This window comes from Phalacrocorax carbo, chromosome 1, assembly GCF_963921805.1.
Source record: "Phalacrocorax carbo chromosome 1, bPhaCar2.1, whole genome shotgun sequence".
NCBI lineage: Eukaryota > Metazoa > Chordata > Aves > Suliformes > Phalacrocoracidae > Phalacrocorax > Phalacrocorax carbo.
This window is the reverse complement of record NC_087513.1, coordinates 68,203-91,670: the sequence shown is the minus strand read 5'-3', so window position 1 is coordinate 91,670 and position 23,468 is coordinate 68,203. Positions and strand designations below refer to the sequence as shown.

The following is a 23,468-nucleotide window of genomic DNA, read 5'->3' as shown; positions in this document are numbered from 1 at the left end:
GATCCGGAGGACTACGGGCCTGTCAGCCTGACCTCAGTACCGGGGAAGGTTATGGAGCAATACATCTTGAGTGAGCTTACCAGGCATGTGCAGGACAACCAGGGGATCAGGCCCAGCCAGCATGGCTTCATGAAAGGCAGGTCCTGCCTGACCAACCTGATCTCCTTCTATGACCAGGTGACCCACCTGGTGGATGAGGGAAAGGCTGTGCATGTTATCTAGCTGGACTTTAGCAAAGCCTTTGACACTGTCTCCCACAGCATTCTCCTGAAGAAACTGGCTGCTCATGGCTTGGACGGGTGTACTCTTTGCTGGGTAAAAAACTGGCTGGATGGCCGAGCCCAGAGGGTTGTGGTGAAAGGAGTTAAACCCAATTGGCAGCAGTGTTCCCCAGGACTCAGTTTTGGGGCCAGTCTTGTTTAACGTCTTTATCAATGATCTGGATGAGGGGATTGAGTGCGCCCTCAGTAAGTCTGCAGATGACACCAAACTGGGTGGGAGTGTTGATCTGCTCGAGGGTAGGAAGGCTCTGCAGAGGGACCTGGACAGGCTGGATCAATGGGCTGACGTCAATTGTGTGAGATTCAACAAGGCCAAGTGCCGGGTCCTGCACTTGGGTCACAAGAACCCCATGCAATGCTACAGGCTTGGGGAAGAGTGGCTGGAAAGCTGCCTGGCAGAAAAGGACCTGGGGGTGTTGGTTGACAGCTGGCTGAGCATGAGCTAGCAGTGTGGCCAGGTGGCCAAGGAGGCCAACAGCATCCTGGCTTGTATCAGCAATAATGTGGCCAGCAGGAGTAGGGCAGTGATCGTGCCCCTGTACTTGGCACTGGTGAGGCCGCACCTCGAATCATGTGTTCAGTTTTGGGCCCCTCACTTCAAGAAGGGCTTTGACGTGCTGGAGCATGTCCAGAGAAGGGCAGTGAAGCTGGTGAAGGGTCTGGAGAACAAGTCTTATGAGGAGAGGTTGAGGGAACTGGGGTTGTTTAGACTGGAGAAGAGGAGGCCGAGGGGAGACCTTATCGCTCTCTACAACTACCTGAAAGGAGGTTGTAGCAAAGCGGGTGTTGGTCTCTTCTCCCAAGTAACGAGCGATAGGACAAGAGGAAATGGCCTCAAGTTGCATTAGGGGAGGTTTAGATTGGATATTAGGGAAAATGTCTTTCTGAAAGTGTGGTCAAGCATTGGAACAGGCTGCCCAGAGGGGTGGTAGAGTCACCATCCCTGGAGGTGTTAAAAAAACATGTAGACGTGACGCTTCAGGGCATGGTTTAGGAGGCATGGTAGTGTTGGGTGCTTAATTTACTTTAGCAGATTTAAGTATTACTTCAAATTTGTTTAAAGTGATTTTATTATTAATTCAAATTTACTTACTTGGGTACTTAATTTATTACTCCCTTTAAGATATCATGAAATATCTTAAAGTAGACAGAACTAAACTCTTTCTGATAGTGGCAGAGAATATAATAAGGGTCCACAGCCACACACTGTGGCTTGGAAGAGTCAGACTAGACATTAAGAAAAACAGTTGCATTAAAAATGTAGAGCAGAGTAGCATTATGAAAAGGCCCAGAGACGTTCTGGAATCTCTAGTCTTTCACCACTCAGCTAGGCAAAGTCATGGCTGACCTGATCTAATGTTAGTGACAGTGCAGCTTTGAGCAGCAGAACGATGTACCAGATCATCTCTAGAAGTCTCTTTCAACTAACGTTTCTGATTTTGTGTTACTTCAATAAATGCTCACAAGAACAGAATGATTCATTTCTGCTCCCTGAGCCCTATTTTCAAGCCTACCCTCATCCAAGACTCTGCAGGCAAGTGTAAGATATAATCAGTACCTTGCTGTTTAACTGCTGAATTCTGAGCTCTTTTTGGTGCAGTTCTTTCAGGCTGTCACTTAGCTGTGCCTGGAGATGTTTTGTCTCTGTTTCTAGGCCTGAAAACTCCCCTCTCAGAACTTCTGAAGAAATCTGCCAGGGAAAGAAAAATGAAAAATATACTGCACATGTGACAACGCACATACTAGTCCTTTCTGTTTAGTATTCCAGGGTCAAAGCCCAACATTATTCCTAGGCCTTGAACTTGGTCTGCTCAAGCAAAACAGCAAATGAGGAATAAACAGAAATATCCTAAATGCCATCTGAAAATCCAAACAATTTGGAAAGATCACTGAACTTGCACGTACGATGGGTCCTTCTCAAAAGTTGTCTTGAAGCTGTCTACAATACAGGAAGCAAAAACAAGAGCATATGAATAAGAACAAGAAAAACAAACAAAAACCCAAAGCAATCTCCACACTGCTCTCATTCAACACAGACTTAAAGGTTAGCACTGAAGCATTCTCCTGGAAAGCATCACACACACGTTATTCTAGTTTTTCTTTGCCTATATGTACGTGTGTGTCAAAGTGATAAAGGGAGATTTCCTCCCTCCTCCACTGACATAAAAGCTTCTCATTGGAACATTATAGATGTGGTCAGGAGAGTTCTTTCTTTGCTCATAATGTAATGGTATTGTACATGCAGCAGGCAAGCGTCCTTCCCTAGACCACGCAAACCTACTCAACATATTCCACTTTTAGGACTGTGATACGGGGGAAAGAAGGCAGAAAGTGCAATGTTCAATCCTCAGCCTCTCTGTGCTTGAGACAGGATCATAGATCCCTGTCATGATAAAAACAGCAATAAAAATTCAATAGAAAGCTTAAAAATTGGAATGTGACGTTAAAAGGAGAACTAAACCAGAAGATCTCAGATTCAAACACAGTGCAAGAGGCAGTTCTAAAATAGACAGAAAGAAACACCTGAGACCTTCCATACTGCTTAGAAGGACCTAAGCTGCCTAGGAAACCCTGCCTCTTTTACTCTTTTTCTTGAAACATTAGGAACCGTGAACTAAGGGAAGAGCACATAAGGGTATGCCAGAGTTTTGTAAAAATTTTCAGTGATCCAAGTTGCATTGCTGGTATAGTCCTTGGAGGCCACACAACAAAATCTGATACTGCAGTCTGTACAAGCTGAATACAAGGAACACATCCTACTTCGGCTGAATTTCAAGCCTCACATTTCCATGCAATAAAGAATCTGTGTATTTTCACCCACCTTCGTTTGGTACTGCTCTTCTACAATTTGAGACTTGCTGAGGGGCAATCTCATTTCTTGCACAATCCTTTGTAAATGGCTCAGTTGCTTGTCTTTTTCTGCTATGACCATCAGGTACTGCTCCTTTATGCTGCTGTTCTGCCTTTCCCAGGTACTTTTCTCTTGTCTGCCCAGTATGACACAAAGGAAATTACCAGGAAGTTACCAGTATGACTTACAATATTCAGGTATCTAGCTCAGAATAAGCTGAGGATGATTCTATTTCCTATCATTACCCCATGCCAGGAAAGAAGTTTTATAACTAAACCAAACCAAAACAACCCAGTTTTGGAACCCAGTACAGGAACCTTAAAAGCAGGTTTAAGGAAGTATTCTATATTTGGCTCAACACTGCCGATTGTTCAATGCTCACACTTTTGGTATTCCTGGACATTGTTTTGATCTTGCTGTACAAGAGAGTTTTGTCAAGCAAGTCATTGACAATGCCACTTGACATCATAACATTATCACTGCCTCAGTCAAATATGCACCAGAACCATAGCATTGATCCCAACATGCAGACTTGAGGCTTTAGCATCATTTACCTTGTAAAAGCTAGACAGGAAATAAATCTCCTTTTATTTTATCAGGAGATAAATACAATTTCTAAGCTGTTTCAAACTTTACAAGATCTGAAGTTGTTAGTTTGAGGGTCAGATTAGGAGCAGGGGGAAGGGGAAGGAGCACTACAGGTTGTTATATCACTTTGGACAAAGATAATCATACATCTTTCCATAAAAAAATCCCACTTCTTTTGCTCCAGGGTTCAGACATTCTTAGATGGATCTCTGAAGTACGTGAAAGGTTTTCTTCTCCATTTTAGAACAGAGCATATTTGTATGACTAGTTTTAGTCCAGTTGGAGATGAAAATTTACTAGACTTGAATTACATTTTTTTTTTAAAAACAGAAGACATAAAGCAAGTGAAAGTAATAGAGAGTCATAGAAAAATGAATATTTTCTAAACAATCATATTAGTGGGATAATAAAGGGTGTTCATCATCAGCTTGGAATGGAGAGTTCTGTAATTATATACATAAGCTTCAATACAAGAAACAGCGTATGTTTCCACTCAAACAGATGATATTGGCCACCACTGGATAAAGGACATAGAAATTAAAAGGTCATTGATCTATTTCACATAGGCATTTCCTTTCAATATGTAGGGCTGTTATCCTTCACCCTAAGTCTGAAGCAAAAGCTGAACAAGGGAAATGTGTGCCCACTCCTGAACAGGGCAAAGTGATTTAGTGACAGCTGACACAGGTAAGGCTGAGGTTCTCAATGCTTTCTTTGCCTTCTGCCCACAATGGCTCTTTGAATGAAAGCATATTTGCATCTCTAAGGCAGTGAGAAGACAGACAATTCTCACCTAAGCCGCTGGAGCTCCTGCTGGTAGAAAATACTTTCTTGCTTCATCTCTTCTTGGAGACGGTGCTGTTTATCTGCGTCTTGCTGATATTCCTGCAGTTGTGCTTTTAGGCGAGAATTTTCAGCTGATTCTACCCCAACTAGTATGTATTGCTGCTGCAGATTCTTCAGCTCTCTTACCTTTAATCAAAGGGAAATATCAGAGTGTGTGACAACTGAGCAAGCAGCTAGGTTTATTATTTGTAAGTGTTTAAAAGCATTTCTTACTGTAGCATCTGGAGGACAAAAAACAGTCATTCAGATGACAGAGAAACTAGAAATTGAATCAGTGATTACAGCAGTCTACTAAAAACTGCTCAGAAAAAAAACCTCAGAGAATTCTACTGTTAGTGAGAGCAGTGAATTTTGAGACCTTCCATGAAGATTTGACATACATTAACAGAAAGACCCTGGACTACCATATTAATTCCCTTATTCAGAGGAAGACAAAGAGAGACAGAAGGAGCTGGTTAAGAATAACTCCTGAAGCTGGTATTTACTGTAAACCAGTGAACTGAGTAACTAAAATCCTTTTGACAGTCTACTCAGACTGGAATTAGAAATAAGTTGTCATTACACATCCATCACTGCAATCAGTTTTTGAAGACAAGATGACACGACTGAGTCTGGAGACAGGGAAGTACCCTCTACTGAGGATATATCTTAGTATTAGAAGCACTACACAGATATGCAAGTTCAACAAAACAGCAGTAGAGGACACATAAATCTACAAATAACTGAGATGTAAAATGGACAAGAAGGAGATGTGTTTAAGACTATCAAAAGTCTGTTGTGAATTAACAGAAGGGAAAACTAAGACAAAGTGATGGTGGGAAATGATTGTAAAAGTCTTATCTGATCAGCAACTAGAACTCTGAAACTTGCTAAGCTGCGTTGCACCAGAGACTATACAAAGACACATTAAGTATGCAAGCAAGGATGTCAAAATGAAGCTGTGATGCCTTGTACTTCTCTTGACAATCAGCTGCCAAGAGGAGAAACAGACCCAAGTCTTTAGTCTCTTCTAGTAATCTAAGACAAATCAAATGCATGAGCTTCCACAGATATGGACGAAGCATGTTAACAGGGAACCTGTACCTTATTTCTATGGTTCCGTATTTTAAATGAAGCTAACAAGAGAAACCACCCTGCAAATTTAACAATGAAATCACAGCTTCCATATGTCAGAGAAGATAACGTAGATGGCACATACAAAATCCATGGGATCTGATGGAGTGTGCCCACAAGTGCTAAGGTCTTTGGGAGGCAACTCAATTACCTCTGAAAGGTTATGGTGACTGGGAGAGATTCCTGAAGACTGGAAGAAAAGCAAATGTCATTCCTACCTGCAAGGAGGAGTAACTGGAGAACTGCAGGCTAGTCAGCCTCATCTTCATCCCTGGGAAGGTGATGGAGCAACTAATTCTGGAAACCATTTCCAGATACATGAAAAAGAAGGTTGCCCAGAGAAGTTGTGGAATATCCACCAATGGAGATATTAAAGATCTGACTGGACACTCTTGGGCAACCTATTCCAGCTGACCTTGTTTGAGCAGGGGGGTTGGACTAGAAGACCTCCAGAAGTCCCTTCCAGCCTCAACTATTCTGTGATTCTGTGAAGACAATGATCTATGTTTCACACTGCAAATATCAGATCTATGTGTGCTGAATTTTAAGTTCTGAAGATCCAAATCTCCTTTCAAGGCCTTAAGCAAGAGCAGGAAGAGAGAACAAGGACTTACTACTCTGTCTCTGTCATTCTGCAAGGAGGACAGTGCCTTCTTGAGACTCTGCACTTCTGAAGGAGTGGTGGAACTGATCCCTTCTGCTTGTTGCTTCACTTCCTCAATCTTACGCATTTTGCCCAATTCGTTCAGCAGACGGTCTCGCTCATTCTGCAGGCTTCCCATAGCCTTGGAGAAAGATTTGACTTGGTTGGAAGAGCTTTCCAGTTCTGAAGACAAACGGAGAAGCTCATCATCTTTGGCTCTGAGCTTCTGATCAAGTTCCTCAATCTGGGCCAGGAGACCTCTTTCATCAGTGGCCTTCTGCAGTTCTGTCAGCTCAGACCTCACTGTATCTCTGTCCCTGGCAGTGGAATGTTGCTCCTCTTGTAGCTGAACCATCTGTTTCTGAAGATTCTGCACTAGACCCTTTTGTTCCTCTAAATCTGCAGAGTATTTCTGTTTCAAAACATGAAGCTCTTCATTGGCCTGGTCCCAGCTATCCTGAAGAGAGCTCATGGACTTCCCAAAAGACTGAATTTGAGCTCTGAGATCTTTGTTTTCATCTGTAACAGCAAGAAATTTCTGTTCCATTTCCATCAAGTCACGTGCCAACTCTGCTACTCTCTCTTCTGCTGTTTCTGTTTCATTCCTCATTATCCCTGCATCATGATGTAAGTGCTTCAATTCCTTTCGAAGCCTGTCCTCAGCTTCTCCCACTCTCTTGGCTGCATCCCTTTGAACACATACCAGTTCCCCCTCAAGTTCCGTTATCCTTTTCTGGGAGAGGGAAAGCTTATGGCTCAGTTCCTGTGCCTCATCCTCTCGGGCCTTCAGCTGTGCTTGACACTCCATGATAGGACCCCTGTCACGTAATGCTGTCATCTCACTCTGCATCTGAGACAGAGAGGACATAAGGGTTACAAGCTCTTGAGACATACTGACTTTATCTTCTCTCAAGGCTTCCGTGCACTTCCTGAGATCATCCTGACTATGCTCGGACTCTTTCAGCTGTGTTTCTATGATTGCCTTCTCCTTTTCCAGAGTTTGGATCCGCTGAAGCTGTGTTTTGAGAAGCTGTTTTTGTTGGGAGTCCTTTATTGAAATAACTTGGTTCAGGTCTTCTCTATACCGTACCAACTCTGCATTCAGCTTGGCATTCTCAGAGTTGAGGTCATCCACCTGGCTATGAAAACTTCTGATTTCTTCCTTGAGCTTATTGTTTTCAGCAGCAGCCTCTTGAATTAGCTGGTCTTTTTCCAAGATTATAACAAGATGACGTTCCTCAAGTTGCTTGTAGTCTCTCAGTATGCGGTCTCTGTCGTCTTGCAAAGACGACATGGACTTGGTGAAGGAGTCCAGTTGTGCCTTCTGGTGCTTACTTTCTTCTCTGCTTGTCTTCATCTTTTCAGTGAGACAATCAAGTTCGTCAAGAAATTTGTTCTTCTCATTTTCCAAGGCTTTTTTATCTTCTTCCTCCTTACTTAGTCTATTCTTCAACTCTTTCATCTCTTCAGAATGTTGCTGCTGTAATTCAGATAGAGCAGCCATAACTGCTTCTTCCTTGGCAGACAGCAAACTAATGATCTTTTGATCCTTGGCACTAGTTTCTTCATGCAGCTTATTTGTTAGGTCCCTGGAAGCTTGCAGATCAGCCTCAAGTTGTTCACAGCTAAATTTAAAATTCTGGATACTGGTCTCTTGTTGCTTGACCATCCTCCCCAGCTCTTCTCTGACCAATTCACATTTGGTGAAGGAATTCTGTAAGTCAGCAAGCTGGTTTCTCAGGCTGCTGATTTCTGACTCCAGTTTCTGCTGTTCATTCTGAGATTTGCTGTACAGTTTCTGAGACCCTTCAAGCTGAGTCAAAAGCTCTTTTTTTTCCACCTGCAACATTTCACATGTCTTTTGATGATGCTGAATCTCCTTCCTGGATTCAGACTCCCAGTCTTTCTTGTTGCCTTCCAGCCTGAAAACAGAAGAGAAAGTCAGTCACAAATTAATGAAGTATCTCAGCATCCAAAACCACAGTAATAGTTTTCATTGATTATATATCTATATCTATCTATCTATCTATCTATCTATCTATCTATCTAAAAATATATATAGAAAAGCCACAAAATTAGTTTTACTTCAAGAAAGCAAGCTGGACGTATCCAGATAATTAGTTTTCCCTCAATTTAAAATTCAAGGCATCTTTTAAAATTCTGACCGCACTACTGTTTGAAGGGTGTGTGTGCTGGTTTTGGCTGGGATAGAGTTAATTTTCTTCACTGTAGCTGGTGTAGTGCTGTGTTTTGGATTTGGTATGAGAATAGTGCTGATGGCACATTGATGTTTTAGTTGTTATTAAGTAGCAGCTAAGTGTCCCTAAGTAGTGCCTATACTAGTCAAGGACTTTTCTAGCTTCTCATGCTCTGCTAGGGGCACAAGAAGCAGGGACGGGAGGGGATACAGCCAAGGCAGCTGATCCAAACTGTCCAAAGGGTATTCCATACCATACAACAGTATATAAAGCTGGGTGAAGAAGAAGGAAGGGGGAACATTCAGAGTGATGGTGTTTGTCTTCCCAAGTCACCGTCACGCATGATGGAGCCCTGCTTTCCTGGAGATGGCTGAACACGTGCGCCGATGGGAAGCTGTCAACGAATTCCTTGTTTTATTTTGCTTGCACGCACAGCTTTTGCTTCTCCTTTTCATTATATTATTATTGTTATTACTATTACTGGTTTGCTTTACCTATTAAACTGTCTTTATCTCAACCCATGAGATAAAGATTTTATCCTTCTGATTCTCTCCACCATCCCGCAGATAGGTTAGCGGTTGGACTCGATGTTCTTAAGGGTCTTTTCCAACCTTAATGATTCTATGATTCTATGAAGTGGCTATGTGGTGCTTATTTGCCGGTTAGGGCTAAACTATGACAGGGTGGTGCTGAGGAAATATTTTTAAAAAGTTGTCCATTGAGATAAATCTTTATGTCAATATTGAAAAAGTGGAGAAGGTTAAACATTGAATGTTATCACCTCGTTTTCATTAAAATAATTATTTCTCTCATCCCCTGTAGCTAACAACAAAAAAAAAGTCAATGAAATCGCTATTCTCATTTGCCTGATGTTCATTTCATGTTCCAACATGCAAAGATATAGCATTCTGATCACAAATTTTACAGAATAATTTTACTAATTTAGGAGCAGTTTGGTTTTGAATTTTGGAAATTCATAGATGTATATTTTGGTACGTTCCCATAGCTCCATCTTTCCCTCAAAATCTATTTTGGGATTAAACTGGAATAATGTATCCCAATGCTCTCTTGACCTGCCGAGTTTAATCTCTGAATGCAAGAACCCTATGCAAAATAAGCTATTTCAAATTTCAGATTAATAAAGACTCTAGACAGTACTCAGATGGCTACCACTTGTCACTGAGAACAGATTTAACACAGGTACCGTAATGATAAGAAGAAGGAATATTTTACAGTGTTAAACTCCCTGTATCCTTGTGCAGACAACAAATACATAGTAACTCCTTACAACATAACTCCAAACCTCTTTTCTATCCAAACATAAGTGATCCAGGAGATAACCCGTATATTTATATCTTTATTAGGAAGACTAATTCTGCTCTCCATCTTAGGCATTCATTAGTTTTGCCAACCACATGCCAGATTTAGCATATTTACATACTCAAAATTCTTTCTTTCTAGCGTACTGCAAAAGGAGAGGGGAATCCTACCTCGCCTCTGGATGCTGCCTTGTCAGAAAGAAATACAAGAATACCAACTGAGTCATTATCACCTTCTTTACCTTGATATATGAGCCTGAAGTTCTTCCATGTGCATGGTCATCTGCTTCATCTGGTCCTTTAGCACAACACAAGTTTCTTCTTTTGAACGTATCTCTTCCTCCTTCTTTTGAATAGATTCAGTGAATTTCTTCTCCCATGTTTTTGATTCATCTATCACTCTATCCCTGTCATCTTGAAGGGAAGACATGCTCCTGGTGAAGGCTGCAAGCTGAGCTAGTGTTTTGTTTAGGCTTCCTTTCAATTGCTTGGCTTCTTGATCCTTTGTCTTCAAGGAATCTTGAAGATCCCCAACAGTTGTTTCCATATAGTCTTTTTCCCTCTGCAAAGTCGCCAGCTTTTCTTCCATGTTTTTAATTTCCTTTGAGTGCTTGACTTTTTCCTGTTCCAGTTTTCTCTCAAAGTCCTCATCTTTTTTCTTAATTTGAATTTTAATATTCTCTTTGTTTGCCTGCAACTCTTCTTTCACTTTGACACTCTCTGCTAGAACCCGTGCTGCCTCACTCTGGGTGTCATCCAATACTACTCTGCAGTGAGCAAGCTCTGCTTGGGCTTTCTTGGTGTCTTCAACCGCTTTAGCTAAAGTCTCTTTGGCTGCTTCTACCTCCTTCTGAGACTCACTCTGCAGAAATTCCAGAGCTTTAACAGTTCTTTCTAAACTACTGTTCTTTTCCTGGCTTCTAATACAGTCCTTCTGCAGCTGCTTAATCTCCTGCTGTTTTTGTTTCAGCAGTTCCTGAAGCTCCTTTACATGTGTGCTGCTGTCTCCCCTCCAACTGCATTTCAGCTTTTCTACAAATTCCTTTTGGTTTTCTGAACTTGCTTTACTTTTCTCCTTTGCCATCTGACATTTCTCCTCCTCTAGTTCATGCATCATTCTCCGCAAACTCTCAAGCTCATGTTGCAGTTGCTCATTTTTGATCTGGAAGTCTGTTGCATCTTGCTGATAGTTTCCGATACTCCCATTAAGTTCTGCGAGCTGATTCATGAGCCTTTCTTCCAAATCATCCTTCTCAACCTCTAGTGTGTCCTTCAGTTCTGTCATCCTGATGAGGTCATCTCTGGTTTTTTGGACCGTTTGTTCCATCTTTGCTATTGTGTCCTGAAGAGCATTCAATTCATGGACCTTCTCTTCCATTTGGGTCTCTAATGCCCTTTTCTCACCAGATAAAGTCTCAACACATATGCGGACGTCACCCAACTGTTGCTCTGATGCCCTCCTATTATCTTCTAGTTCTGTGATTCGCTCTGTGAGCTCAGCTATCTGCTGTATGTAGGTACCAAGATCTTCACGAGGGCTACTACCTTCAAATGCTTTTTGTTCCAGCTCTGCAGCAGGCGACTCTGGTCTAAAACTTATGTCCACTTGGTTTTCAGTCCTCTCCATCACTGGTGGTGTGGAAACTGCCTGGTTTGTTTCTTCCCCTGTTGTCTTCTGAGCAACACACTTGTCTACCAGTTCTCTGCTTTCCTTCAGCTTAGATTCTGTTAACTGCAACTGACACTTTAAGTCTGTGATCTCTTGATTAAGAGACTCCTTTTCAGCCATTACTGTCTCAAGCTGAGTACAAAGAGTCTGGTAATCCCTCCTAGAGCTCTCCACATCTTCTTTCAGGCTAGTATTTGTAAAGATATCTGCAGTCCTGTGTAGCTCGCCATCTGTAAAACGCATATCTGCCCTAAGCTTCTCGTTTTCCTCCTCTAGTTCCAGGATCTTTTGTTGTTTTGATTTTGCAAATTTCCTCATTTTCTCCTTCATTCCATCAATTTCCTGTCTAGCTTCCTGTAGCTGCTTATCTGTTTCCTCTTTTTTTGCTTCAACACTTTTCAGCTTACTGAATATTTCCTGCTTTTCCTGCCTAACAGTTTCCAAAACACGCTGAATCCGCTCAGCCTCATTACTCACATTCTCATATGACTGCAGGAGAGTTTCATATTCTTTCTGAAGCTCCCTGTATTTCTCATGCCACTCAGAACTCTCAGCGGCTTGAAAGCATTTCAAGGATTCCATCTCCTTCTCCGTCTTCTCCTTCTCTAGAACAACTCTATCTAGAGTAAACTGCAGGTTTTTACAGCATCCGTCAAGATTCTGATTTTCTTTAAGTACTTTATCAACTTCTGCAATAAGTTTTTCTCGTTCTTCAGTGAGGCCTGCTAACTTTTCTGTTAAAGTTTCTGTTTCTTTAACATGGCCACATATTTGGCTTTCCATATTTGTCAACTTGACACAAAGATTTTCAATAGTAGTTTTAGCATTAGTCAGCTCCTCTTTTAGAGATTTGTTCTCCTTTAGTGCCTCTTTTCTAGAGATAAGTGCAGCTTGCAACTTTCTCTGCATTTGATTCTTCTGTTTTGCCACTTCTGCACTGTCATCTTGCTTCTCCTGAATTTCAAGCAACTCTGTTTGTAGTCGCTTGCTTTGTTCCTCATGTACCTGAGCTTGAGTTTCCAACTGACTACTTAGTCTCTTGACTGAATCCTCTTTTTCCAGCAACTGTGCCTGCACATTATTGAGAGCTTCACTTTTCTCCCTTAACTGCAAATTAAGAATTTCCATTTCTTCATCCTTTTGGTGCATAACTCTCTTCAGATCTTCCAGACTGTCCTCCCTAGAAATTTTTGCTTTACTCTCCTCCAATTCTGTCTGAAGGCTTTCTGCCTTAGCTTCAGCTTGGTCAGAGGTTCTCTTCAGCCCTTCTATCTCCAGAAACAATTGTGCTATGTGCTCTTGCAAATGAAAGACTAATTCTGATTTGCAAGCAAGTTCACTTTGCATATAGCTAACATTATATTCCAATTCCTCTTTTGCCATCTGTAATTTTTCAAGTTTTTCCCTAAACTCTTCCCCAGAAACATCTGCAACTTGTACAATCTTGTTATTTATTGTATTTTCTGCTTCCATGCGTGAAGAATCCAACCCACCTTGATTCCCAAGAACATTCTCTGTTGATCCTTTCTGTTCTTGGAGTTTTCTGAGCTGAGCTTGGATGCTCTCCTTCTCTTTGCTTTGCTTATCAAATTGTTCTTGTAGGATGTTGTAATCATCTTTCTGCTGTTTTAGCTGTTCTCTGTGATGCCTGTCTTTTTCTTGAGCCTTTTTTATAGTGTCTTTGCGAGATACCAGGGCTTCCTGAAGTTTTTTTTGAAGAAGTTGTTTTTCTTGTTCAAGAGTTGAAATCCTCTCTTTCAGAACAGACTTTTGGTTTTCTTCAAGATTTGTAGCTGCTGAACTATTTCTTTCATTTTCTCCATAATCTTTTGGGCTTTTATTGGTTTCAGTTACTTTGTCAGCAGTTATCTGACTCTCCGTTATTTCATCTTTAAGTGGAACAATGTTTACCTTACTTTGCAAGCTTTGCCTCATTTCCTCAATGACTACCTGCAATTGTGCTTCAGTAGCTTCTCTTTCCAGCAGGTCCTTCCGGATGCTCTGCAACTCAGATTCCTTTTCAGAAAGCAGCTGAATTAGATACTCCTCATTGGGCTGGTTTTCAAGATTCACTTCTCTGCTTATCACACTCGTCCTATTTTCTTTCCCTTCAGCTTCTTGAGCCACTGAGGTTTCTGGTTCATGTCCTCTTCTCAGTTGTACTAACTCATTCTCTAATTTGCTAACCTTCTTCAGAAGCTCCTTCCTGTTAACAAGTGCTGCTTGCAGCTTCCGCTTTACTTGCTCGTTTTCTTTTTTCAGAAGTTCAAGTTCATTTACTAATAGCTCACTTTCTTTACATGCTGCCTCTGTCTCATACTGCTGCTCAGATGCTCCACATTTCAAATATGTATGTTTTGCTTCTATGTTTTGGTCTTTTTCTTCCTGGGCTTTTAATAATATACTTGTTTGCTCTTTAAGATTCTTTAGCTCATTTCCTAGAGAAAATTTCTCTTCATTCAGCAGGACCATTTTCTCAGACATGCTGACACTGATTTCTGTCATCTGTTGGTCTTTCTCCAGCAAGGTTTGTTGCAGGCTCTCTATGGACCTGGCATGTTCAGCAACAAGCTTTTCTAGGCTTGCTGCTTCATGTCCCTTTGAGGCTAAGTTGTGGGAAAGCTCTTCTATCTCAGCTGTATTCTTCCTCAAAAGTTGTTCTAGATCAAGAACTTCACATTCCTTCTTCTCGATCTGGCTTCTCAAATCTTTTAGTTGCGTGTCCTGGTCAGAAAGCTGAAGTTGCGCTTCATCCAAGTCTTTTTGCAAAGCTTCAATTTTTATCTCTTTGGATTTAAATTCATTTTTAAGGCTCTGGACTTGTTCTCTCAGAAGACTGCTTTCACTGTCTGACAGCCTCTGCTTTTCTGAAAGAGCTAAGTTTTCCTCAAGTTGCTTCACTTGCTCTTTCAGTTCTGTTATGGTAGAAAGTTGCTTCATCTGAGACAGGAGCTGATCTCGTTCTTCAGTCAAAACACAAAGCGCACTGTCAGAATCCTCTATTTTTTTTCTGTATTCCTCAGCCAACTGGTTTAGCCTATTTATTTCTGCACCTTTTTCTCCTAGATCTTTCTTATAGGATTCTTCCGATTTCTGCAGAATTATCTGCAGTTCTGCAATTTGGTTTTGTAACTTTATCAATTCTTGAGACTGAGAGGTGCCAGGCTCTGGATCTGCTGTAGAGACTTCTTGCATTGCCTCCATCTCCCCTCTGCAGGGGAAAGTGCTCCACTGGGGCACTTCCTGAAGACTGATTCTGTTTTCCTGAAGCACACCAATTCGCTCCATTTCTATTTCGCTCAGTAATGAGCTACTGCCCAACTCATTATGTGTATCTGAAGGCTTTTGCTCTTCCCTCTCAAGAAACCGTATCTGGGAATTACCTTCCAGCTGGTTAACTGCTTCTCCTGTTTGGTTACCTGTAGAAGTTTGGCCACTTGGGCCCTTGAGCTGCCTTTTCAGAAAAGTTATTTCTTCTTGGGCTTCTTTCAGTTCCAGCAGCAAAACTGACAGCTCTTTCTGTTTCTCTGCAGCAAGATATTCTAGAATTTCAGGCGGGCAGCCTTCCTCAATATACTGGTCACTTCCATGGGGAAAGCCATCTCTTCTTACCTAAAAGAAAATAACAGGTTTCAATTTTCCTTTGAATCCTCTGAAAGGGTCACTTTTGGAAGTATCTGCTTTCCACATTTTGTAGTTTAAGGCTAAAATTTCTTGATCTGGCTATTGCAATAAATAGTAGCCTCACTAATAACAGGAGGACAACTCAGGTAATTTCTGTTCATTTCAGTTTCTGAAGTTGCAGCATAAAAGATTCTGGCTTTAGGATTAGACCATAACTGTAACTTCCTATTCCCTTATTTCCTATTCTCTTGTGATTACAAGATAGCATGATTCTGAAGTGTTTCAGTTCTCCTGTGATTCTCACAAGCCCTCCAGTGTACTTATCCAGCCACATTTTCCTGGCATCCTATCCACAGTCTTTGAATGAGGAGGTTTTGTCCCCTGTTCCACCTGTCCCTTTAACATGGCAAAGAGTCAGTGTAGAATCCCATATTCCAGTCTGTGTCCATCTCCAAAGTGAAAGCATTAGACAAAGCATCTGAACCAAAGTGCTCGGCTTTTTCCAAATAACTATCTTAAGGATTCCTCCCACCCCCAAAAACAGATTACAAAAGAAAAGCAGTCACAATCCTTCCCAGAAAGCATGGATCAGCAGCCCACCAATAAGTCAACATCTTGTGTTGTAAAGGCTGTCTGTTCATCAATTTGGAGGGCAGAAACAATTTATGGGGAACCATTAAAGGAGAGCTATCCCTTAAAATCTGTTGCAGTGTTGCAACAACCACTTTAAGTTATGGGTTGTTAAAAAAACAACTCTATGGGGCTTTTAAGCTAAATTAAAGTTTTCATATCCACAGATGCTTACAATGCTGAGAGGAAAATAAGTTCCAGACTAAATTTGTACCTCAGGGAGCACCAAAGTGTCATCAAAAGGCTTTTGCGCTTCAGAGTTCATCAGCTCTCCTGACACACCTACTGATAAAATGATAAAAGGTACACTTGTCACCATCAGCATAACGAGTTGCATGTAAAGTCAGTAGGTAAGTGGAGAGACAATATATGGGACTGGAGCTTCTCTGGTTTCCAAGGTGAGAAAACAAAAAAAAACCCCAAACCAAACCAAAACCAAAACAAAAAGAGTTTGAGCATTGCACCCAGGCACCCCCAGTAGCTCTGCACATGCAAAACCTCCTGCATTTGCTGCATGCTGGCATCACCTAAGTCTACACTATAACTAACCTCTACAGAAGAATGAAGAGGCAAAGAGACAAGTGAACTAGGTAAGAGGTCGTTTTGTTTTGGGTTGTTTTTTTTTTTTAATTATATAATCTGGGGGCAGGGATGGTGGTGGTAATTCCAGTCACGAAGAGAAACTTAGTAGCTTGCAGAGAGGAACCCAGTTCTTCATCTTGTCTTAATTCTCTTCTGTGTCTTACACATCAGCCTTTGCATCTACAAACACACTCTCGTTACCCTTCTCCCTTTCTCATCCTAGGAACCACTTATTTCTTCTCTTCTGATATATCCTATCCATCTCACATTACACTGTTCTCTTCTACCTTGTGTGCATCTGTTCTCTCTCGTACATCTTTAGATTCTGACCCCAAAGCTTCTCTTTCAAAAGCACCTTAGGTTTATCTCTGAAACTTCTCATATTTCCTTTTGTTGAGAAAATTTCTCAATTTTCTTGTCACATGCCTTATTCTGCGTCCTTACCTGTAGAAGGAGAAGAGCAGTCTACGTGAGAGGCTGGAGCTTCCAGAGTCTGCATGTCTTGCAATTTCACCTCACGTCCAACATTCTTATTCTATTGGTTGAAGAAAAAAATACTTCGTTTTACACCATGATCTTTGCATCTTAGCTGCCTGCTGCTCTGCCAAATTTTAAGTAAAAATTATCAGTCCCAACTTCAGACACAGCTCTGATGCCTAATGAAAACATATTTTTAAAAAAGGTAGATTGGTTTTGATGTTAAGACATATCTCAGCAGATTAGGCTATCAACGAATACAACAATTCTAGTAACTTCCTTCCCACCTTGAGATGCTTCCTCTTCCATCTTCAGTGCTTCAAAGGGTCTAATGATAGATTCATAACGTTTAACTGAGCCACCCAAGCAGAGAAGGTGAGAAGTCATGTGTTTGTCACTTTATGACTCACTACTCCAGCAGATAAAGAACGTGCAATCTTCCCAAGAAAGTTACACTAGGTTCCATCACACAGATAAACCACCCCACAACAATGTATTGACTGTTATATGTCTCCCGCTTCTCTGTCAGACAGGAGAGAACCTGACTGTTGAAGATGATGGAACACACTGGAAAGAGAGAGGAGATTTTGTCACTTCACAGACACAACCTCTTTTTACCCACACAAAAATGCTGAATAAAGCACAGGAAATAGGTTAGTTTGCTGTTGACATCCATACAAGAACTAAGACTTCATCTACTAATTTCTTCACTCTGAAAAGTCCACTTGTAAGTTAACATGCACCTAAAGGGAATGGCATATTTCTGGCTAGTTCCCAACACACATTGTCTTTCACCACAACAAACAATTGGCACCATTAGTACTGCTTCTGTGGGAAAAGGGTTGACCTAGGGTACCAAGAGACTATGAGTCAGAGCTACCTAAAGTGTCTCTAAAAAAACCTACTCCCTCCCACCCCAAAAAACAGCAAGTAAAAAAACCCCAACCCAACTCAACAATAGAAACACTGGAAACAAAATGAAGTATTCAGAATTAACATTTGCTGTAACTACCTAGAATGTAAATACAGGGCACTAAGAGGTCACATAATCATAAGGAAACAATCTCCAGCTCCAAGCTCTACAGCACCTTGCCTTTGCAACCTCCAAGCACCGAAATGGAACGTATGGCCTGCAGCCATATAACTCGTGCACATGAGCCAAACCCCTGAAATAGGTTTTGATTCACACGTATCTTGGCCTAAAGTCATGGGTCAGATGCACAAATGGCAGGATATGGCTGTCCAACTGTAAATACGTATATGCAAATTATTTAGCTAGACTTTTTTATAACTAAGACATTGAAATGGACAATTCCAGGGTTGGATTCATTAACCCATTTTCAACATCCAGGTGAATCATATGCTAAAGAACCTGTTATCTCCACTGTCTATAAAGGGGCTCTAGAAAGTAGCTCAAAAGTGTGTGTGTGTGTGCGCACGCACGCGTGCACATTTGCACGCCTCTTGATCCACTATCTTACACCTGGACTACAGACAGTTGGAATGTAAGGGTCTGAAGCCAAGCAGGATGAGATGACTCAAAATGTCTTCTCCAGTTCCAACATGAGTCCCAAATGTCAACTTTTGCCCTAATACTTCACAGTGATATACATACACTATAAACTCTTTCTGTTGGAGAGTAATGTGTTAGGTAAAACACAGCATCATCTTCTTCCCCCTGCTGGCAGGTTGGAACAGAGTGGAGCAGTCTGGAAAGAGCCCAGACCTTGCTCTAAGCTAACTAATTTTACAACAAATGCCTAGTACAGATATACAGAAGCAGTCATCTTCATCACCCTGCTGACTAAGTATACAGCAAAGCAGCGGGTATCTAATCCCGCACTCTTCTCACCAATGGACTGACTGCAACTGTACTCGCAGCTGTTCACAGTGTAAGAGTACAAGGATAGAGTCTACTTGTATCACACTTACCAGAGAGACCTCAGCTTCCTCCAGTCAGTCTGCCAGATCCCCATCAGGGCAGTGGGAATGAATAGGGTTGGTTTGAAAGGCATCCTATAATGACAGCTGAGCTTTTCGAATTGTATTTCCTGAGGCTTGCCTCAGTTTAGACTATGGTTTTGCTGAAGAACTATCTCACAAGAGGCAGAATATAGGAAAAAATACGGATTGGGTGGATGAAGGACACAAGAATTCCACACAGCCAGCAAAGGGAAATATAGTCTCATAAGAACAGAGTACAAGCAGTATTTGGAAGCTATTTCTGTCTTTCATCATTAATCCAGCTAATAATAACCTTCCAAAGAGGATTGTTAAAAAAGACCATAACGCAGCTTAGCTGTTTTAAGGCCAGTCCTTGACCTAGTTCAGTTTTAGCTTATTTCACCTGCTTAATCATTACCTGCTTCCCATTTTCTGTGACCATCACAGCTTCCTGCTGAGGCTCCTGGAGAACAAGCTGCAAGCGTGGTATTCCTGAAATGTTCAAACAAAAACAATTTATTTGAAAATTAAAACCCTGATTTAGAGATTAACAAGATATTCTTCCAGGAGCTTTAGAGAACAGGGTGCATGGCTGTTAGCAACACTTATGTAGTGGAGATATAGAACATTGTCATTTGATAATATGTTTTGGGTTGTTTTTAGAAGCAAACTACTAAAACAACATGCTGTTTTAAGCACCTTTTAGAAAAGACCAATTGTTGTAATACAGACTAAAATTGAAGGACAGCTGATAGAGTTCCAAGTTTTAAGAAACATTTTTATAAAGGAGGTCAAAGAAAGAACTACTGTAATGTTTCAAATTTAATTTGGATAAAAATGAAGTAAGGATTTGTTAAAACTAGAGAAGAATAAAACGCTGAAGGACCACAGTCCAAGTCAAGATTGGTACAAGAATTCAGCTGCTGTTTGACTCAGGATATTTTTATACCTGTAGTTCTGTAAACTGGCATATAAACCCATTTATCATAGGTATGCACTGTATATGATGAACTGACTGGCTTGGTAGATGAGGGGAGAGCAGTGGATATCATCAAGGCCTTTGGTAAAGCTTTCAGCACTGTATCCCATAAAAGCCTCATAGAGAAGCTGTTGATGTATGGGCTGGATGAGCAGACAGTGAGGTGGATTGAAAACTGGCTGAGCAGCCAACCAAGAGGGTGGTGATCAGCAGCATGAAGTCTAGTTGGAGGCCAGTAACTTAGCAATGTACCCCAGGGGTCAGTACTGGATCCAATCCTGTTCAACATCTTCATTAATGATCTGGATGATGGGGCGTTTTGCACCCTCAGCAAGCTTGCAGACGACAATCCTTAAGATCATCGATTCCAACTGTTAACCTAACTCTTGTCTATTTTCTTAGTGTAAAGGGGAAACCAGAAAAAGGTAAACTCAACGGTTTCTTATGTAGTAGGAGGACAATCACTCAAAGAGCTGCTTCAAGAAAAGTTTAAGAAATCCATGTGGCTAGTAAAGAGAGCAACAGATACACTGGCATAATGTGCTGCTAAGCCCATGAAAATTAAAAGACCATACAAAGGTCTCAAAAGTCTTTACATTTTAGAAAATGAGAATTGAGTCGTTTGGAAGCATTTCTTGAGGCCTGCTTGAAAATTGTCAGAAATTGCAAAATCTAAGGTATCTATATTTAAATCCTTATTTTATTTTACTCAAGTTAGAACTGGAGTACTGTGGGCAGTTTTAGGCATCACACTATAAATAAGACTGACATCAGGAGACAAAGAGGAGTAACAAAGTATTTAGATCCTACAGAGGAGGTCTGAAAGATGACGATTTTTTACGTGTTTTCATTTAATCTTTTTGGGTGTTTTTTAAAGAAATTACATCTCCTGATGTTTAAAATGTTATACAATGTCAGTAAACACATCTTTAAAACACCCACTAGAAACAGAATTACAACAAAAAAAGCTTGTTTTGAAGTAAACATGCACATAAACATGCATTGGGAAGGACCTTTTAAGTAATGTGACAGTGAAGCTCTGTGTTTTTCAGCCACTGTGTTTTTCAGATGGAATTCCTTTCAGTGGAGGAAGGACCTGCTTTTTTTGAGAAAGCTGATGAAAGCCTTCCAGGTACGTTTTGGATATACTCAATCTTAACGCAGACCATGATATCAGATTAAAAGCTGGGCTTCTTCTGTAGGGCCTTTGATATGATCACCCCCAACATTCTTGCCACTAAATCGCAGAGACATGGGTTTGACAGATGGACTATTAGGTGGATAAGGAACTGGCTGGATGGCCACGTGCAGAGACTTATAGTCAATGGCTCAATGGTTTCCAAGTTGAAACCAGTAATGAGTGTCCCTCAGGGGTCCATACTGGGACCAATACTATTTTATCTCTTCATTCATGACACAGGCAGTGGGATTGAGCACACCCTCAGGAAGCTTGCAGATGACACCAAGCTGAGTGTTGCTGTTGATTTGCTAGAGAGATGGAATGCCATGCAGAAGGACGTTGACAAGCGTGACGACTGGGCCCATGCGGACCTCATGAGGTTCAACAAGGCCAAGTGCAAGGTCCTGCACCTGGGTTGGGGCAATCCCCAGTATCAATATAGACTAGGGAGTGAATGGATTGAGAGCAGGCCTGCAGAGAAGGACTTGGGGGTGCTGGTAAACAAAAAATTGGACAGGAGCTGGCAATTTGTGCTTGCAGCCCAGAAAGCCAATCATATCCAGGGCTGCATCAAAAGAAGTGTGAGCAGCAGGTCAAAGGAGGTGATTCTCACCCTCTACTCTGCTCTCGTGAGACCCTGTCTGGAGCACTGTGTTCAGTTCTGGGGTCCCCCAGTACAAGACAGACATGGATCTTTCAGAGTGAGTCCAGAGGAAGGCCACAAAAATGACCAGAGGGCTGGAACATCTCTCCTATGTAGAAAGGCTGAGAGAGTTGGAGTTGTTCAGCTTGGAGAAGAGAAGGCTCCAGGGAGGCCTTACTGCAGTCTTTCAAAAGGGATTCTTCTCTTTGGGTTGCCTAGAGAAGTTGTCAATTGCCCCATCATTGGACATGTTCAAGGTCAAGTTGGATGGGGCTTTGAGCAACCGGAACTAGTGAAGACTGTCCGTGCCCAGGGCAGGGGGGTTGGACTAAATGATCTTTAAAGTTCCCTTCTCACCCTAACCATTCTATGATTCTAAATGATGTCTTGAAGTCTGTTAAAGACCTGCATTTCTGAGTTTATGGAATAAAAACAGTGAAGGGAGATGCTCTAGGACTGCAGGAATCTGGTTTACTGGTGATTATTCCTCCACCATGATTCCTATGAAGAGGGCATATCTCTGAATGACAGGAAGCAAAAGGAATCTATTTCTGCAAAAATCAAGACAGCCTTTTGCCATAGCACACCATACCCTGAAGTAAAAAGCCGTGGGAACCCATCTTTTTATACTATAATTCTGATAGAGTGGTGACATTACTACCAGTCTACATGCCTAGACACTCAAAACCAAATTGGTTGTCTGTCCTTTTTTTTGTTTTTTTCATGTGGCATATGTATGGGCCCTTTACTGTTTCAGCAAAAGCTATCAAAAATAAGCCCCCCCCCGAACCACCACCTGTGGACTGTCAGCATTTTGTATCAGGGAGGAGCTACTACTTCAGTTATGTCTTATTTTGTACAATCAAAGAACGTGCAGGGGCACAGTGTCTTGGAATACAAAATTCATTCTACCATCCTTAGGCACAACTGACATTAATGGAACAAAAAACCCAATAAATCAAAACTATTCATTGAACTTAATATGCCCTATGATAACGAAGCTAACCTTGGTGCCATTTTCTGGAAAAGCCTGCAATCACATATTATCATCCTTGCCTTCATCATAGTTTTTTCATGTCTTCTCCATGTTCTTTGCATAGAACACACATGCAGGAACATGAAGCATGTGAACCATAGGGGTAACAAGTTCTACCCACTCTGCCTCATGGCCAAAACACCAATCAGCGTTTCATATCACAAGACAACAACATGCAGGCAGGCCTATGATGTGCAGCCCAGTCTTTTTAATAATTTCAGATGGTTTACTTATTTGTTTCTGTCAGTCTGTTGACTGCCTGAGATTCAAATAGTTCCTTTTCCCATTAGATTTAAATTCTACTTTAACCACTGGAAAGAATTATACAGTATTTTTTAAGATCTTGGCAATGAAAGCACAATGAACCAGTAACCATGGACATTTTTATTATCTAAGAATAGGCCAGAATAATTCCTAAATATTTTAAGAATCTTAAAATAGGTAAGATAATCATACCACCTCCTGCCTTCTGCCTTTCCAAGTCTTCTGTGGGTAGGAGTGAAGGCCCATTCTGTTCTTCCTGATCTATTATTTTTTCGTGTGAAGTTGTTTCATCCTGTTTAAACATACAAAGGAGGGGAGAAAGATACATTTCAATACAGTTTATACATGCACATTAATCTTTGATCTTTCAATTTACCTTTTAACAAATCAATTGGCAACGTCTAAATTACTCAAATTGACTCCTATTTCTTCCTAAGGCTTCCATAGTCATAACATGTCTGCACATCAACTGAGAGAACCCATAAGAGGCTTTCTCAAGCAATACATCATAAAAAAAAGAGAAAGAAAATGAAAATAAAAAAAAAAAAAAAAAGAAGAGGAACTGTTCATTTGATTTCAGTTCCTCAATATATGGAAAAAT

The 23,468-nt window shown here is 41.2% G+C and overlaps 1 protein-coding gene across 4 annotated transcripts in view; it reads right to left on the bottom strand.

Moving 5' to 3' along the window:
* The window catches only part of GOLGB1 (golgin B1), a 51,734-nt gene that overhangs the window by 8,188 nt on the left and 20,078 nt on the right, over positions 1 to 23,468 (bottom strand). The window contains exons 11-19 of one of the 4 annotated variants that reach the window (XM_064440938.1): positions 23,060 to 23,159; positions 19,184 to 19,257; positions 16,789 to 16,879; positions 15,977 to 16,047; positions 10,082 to 15,120; positions 6,294 to 8,244; positions 4,514 to 4,692; positions 3,103 to 3,268; positions 1,840 to 1,971 (exon numbers count right to left, since the gene is read on the bottom strand). In XM_064440938.1, coding sequence (XP_064297008.1) covers positions 1,840 to 1,971; positions 3,103 to 3,268; positions 4,514 to 4,692; positions 6,294 to 8,244; positions 10,082 to 15,120; positions 15,977 to 16,047; positions 16,789 to 16,879; positions 19,184 to 19,257; positions 23,060 to 23,159 — 7,803 coding nt within the window. The remainder of the gene's footprint in view (positions 1 to 1,839; positions 1,972 to 3,102; positions 3,269 to 4,513; positions 4,693 to 6,293; positions 8,245 to 10,081; positions 15,121 to 15,976; positions 16,048 to 16,788; positions 16,880 to 19,183; positions 19,258 to 23,059; positions 23,160 to 23,468) is intronic. The other 3 variants (XM_064440953.1, XM_064440947.1, XM_064440958.1) reach the window with 3 other exon arrangements.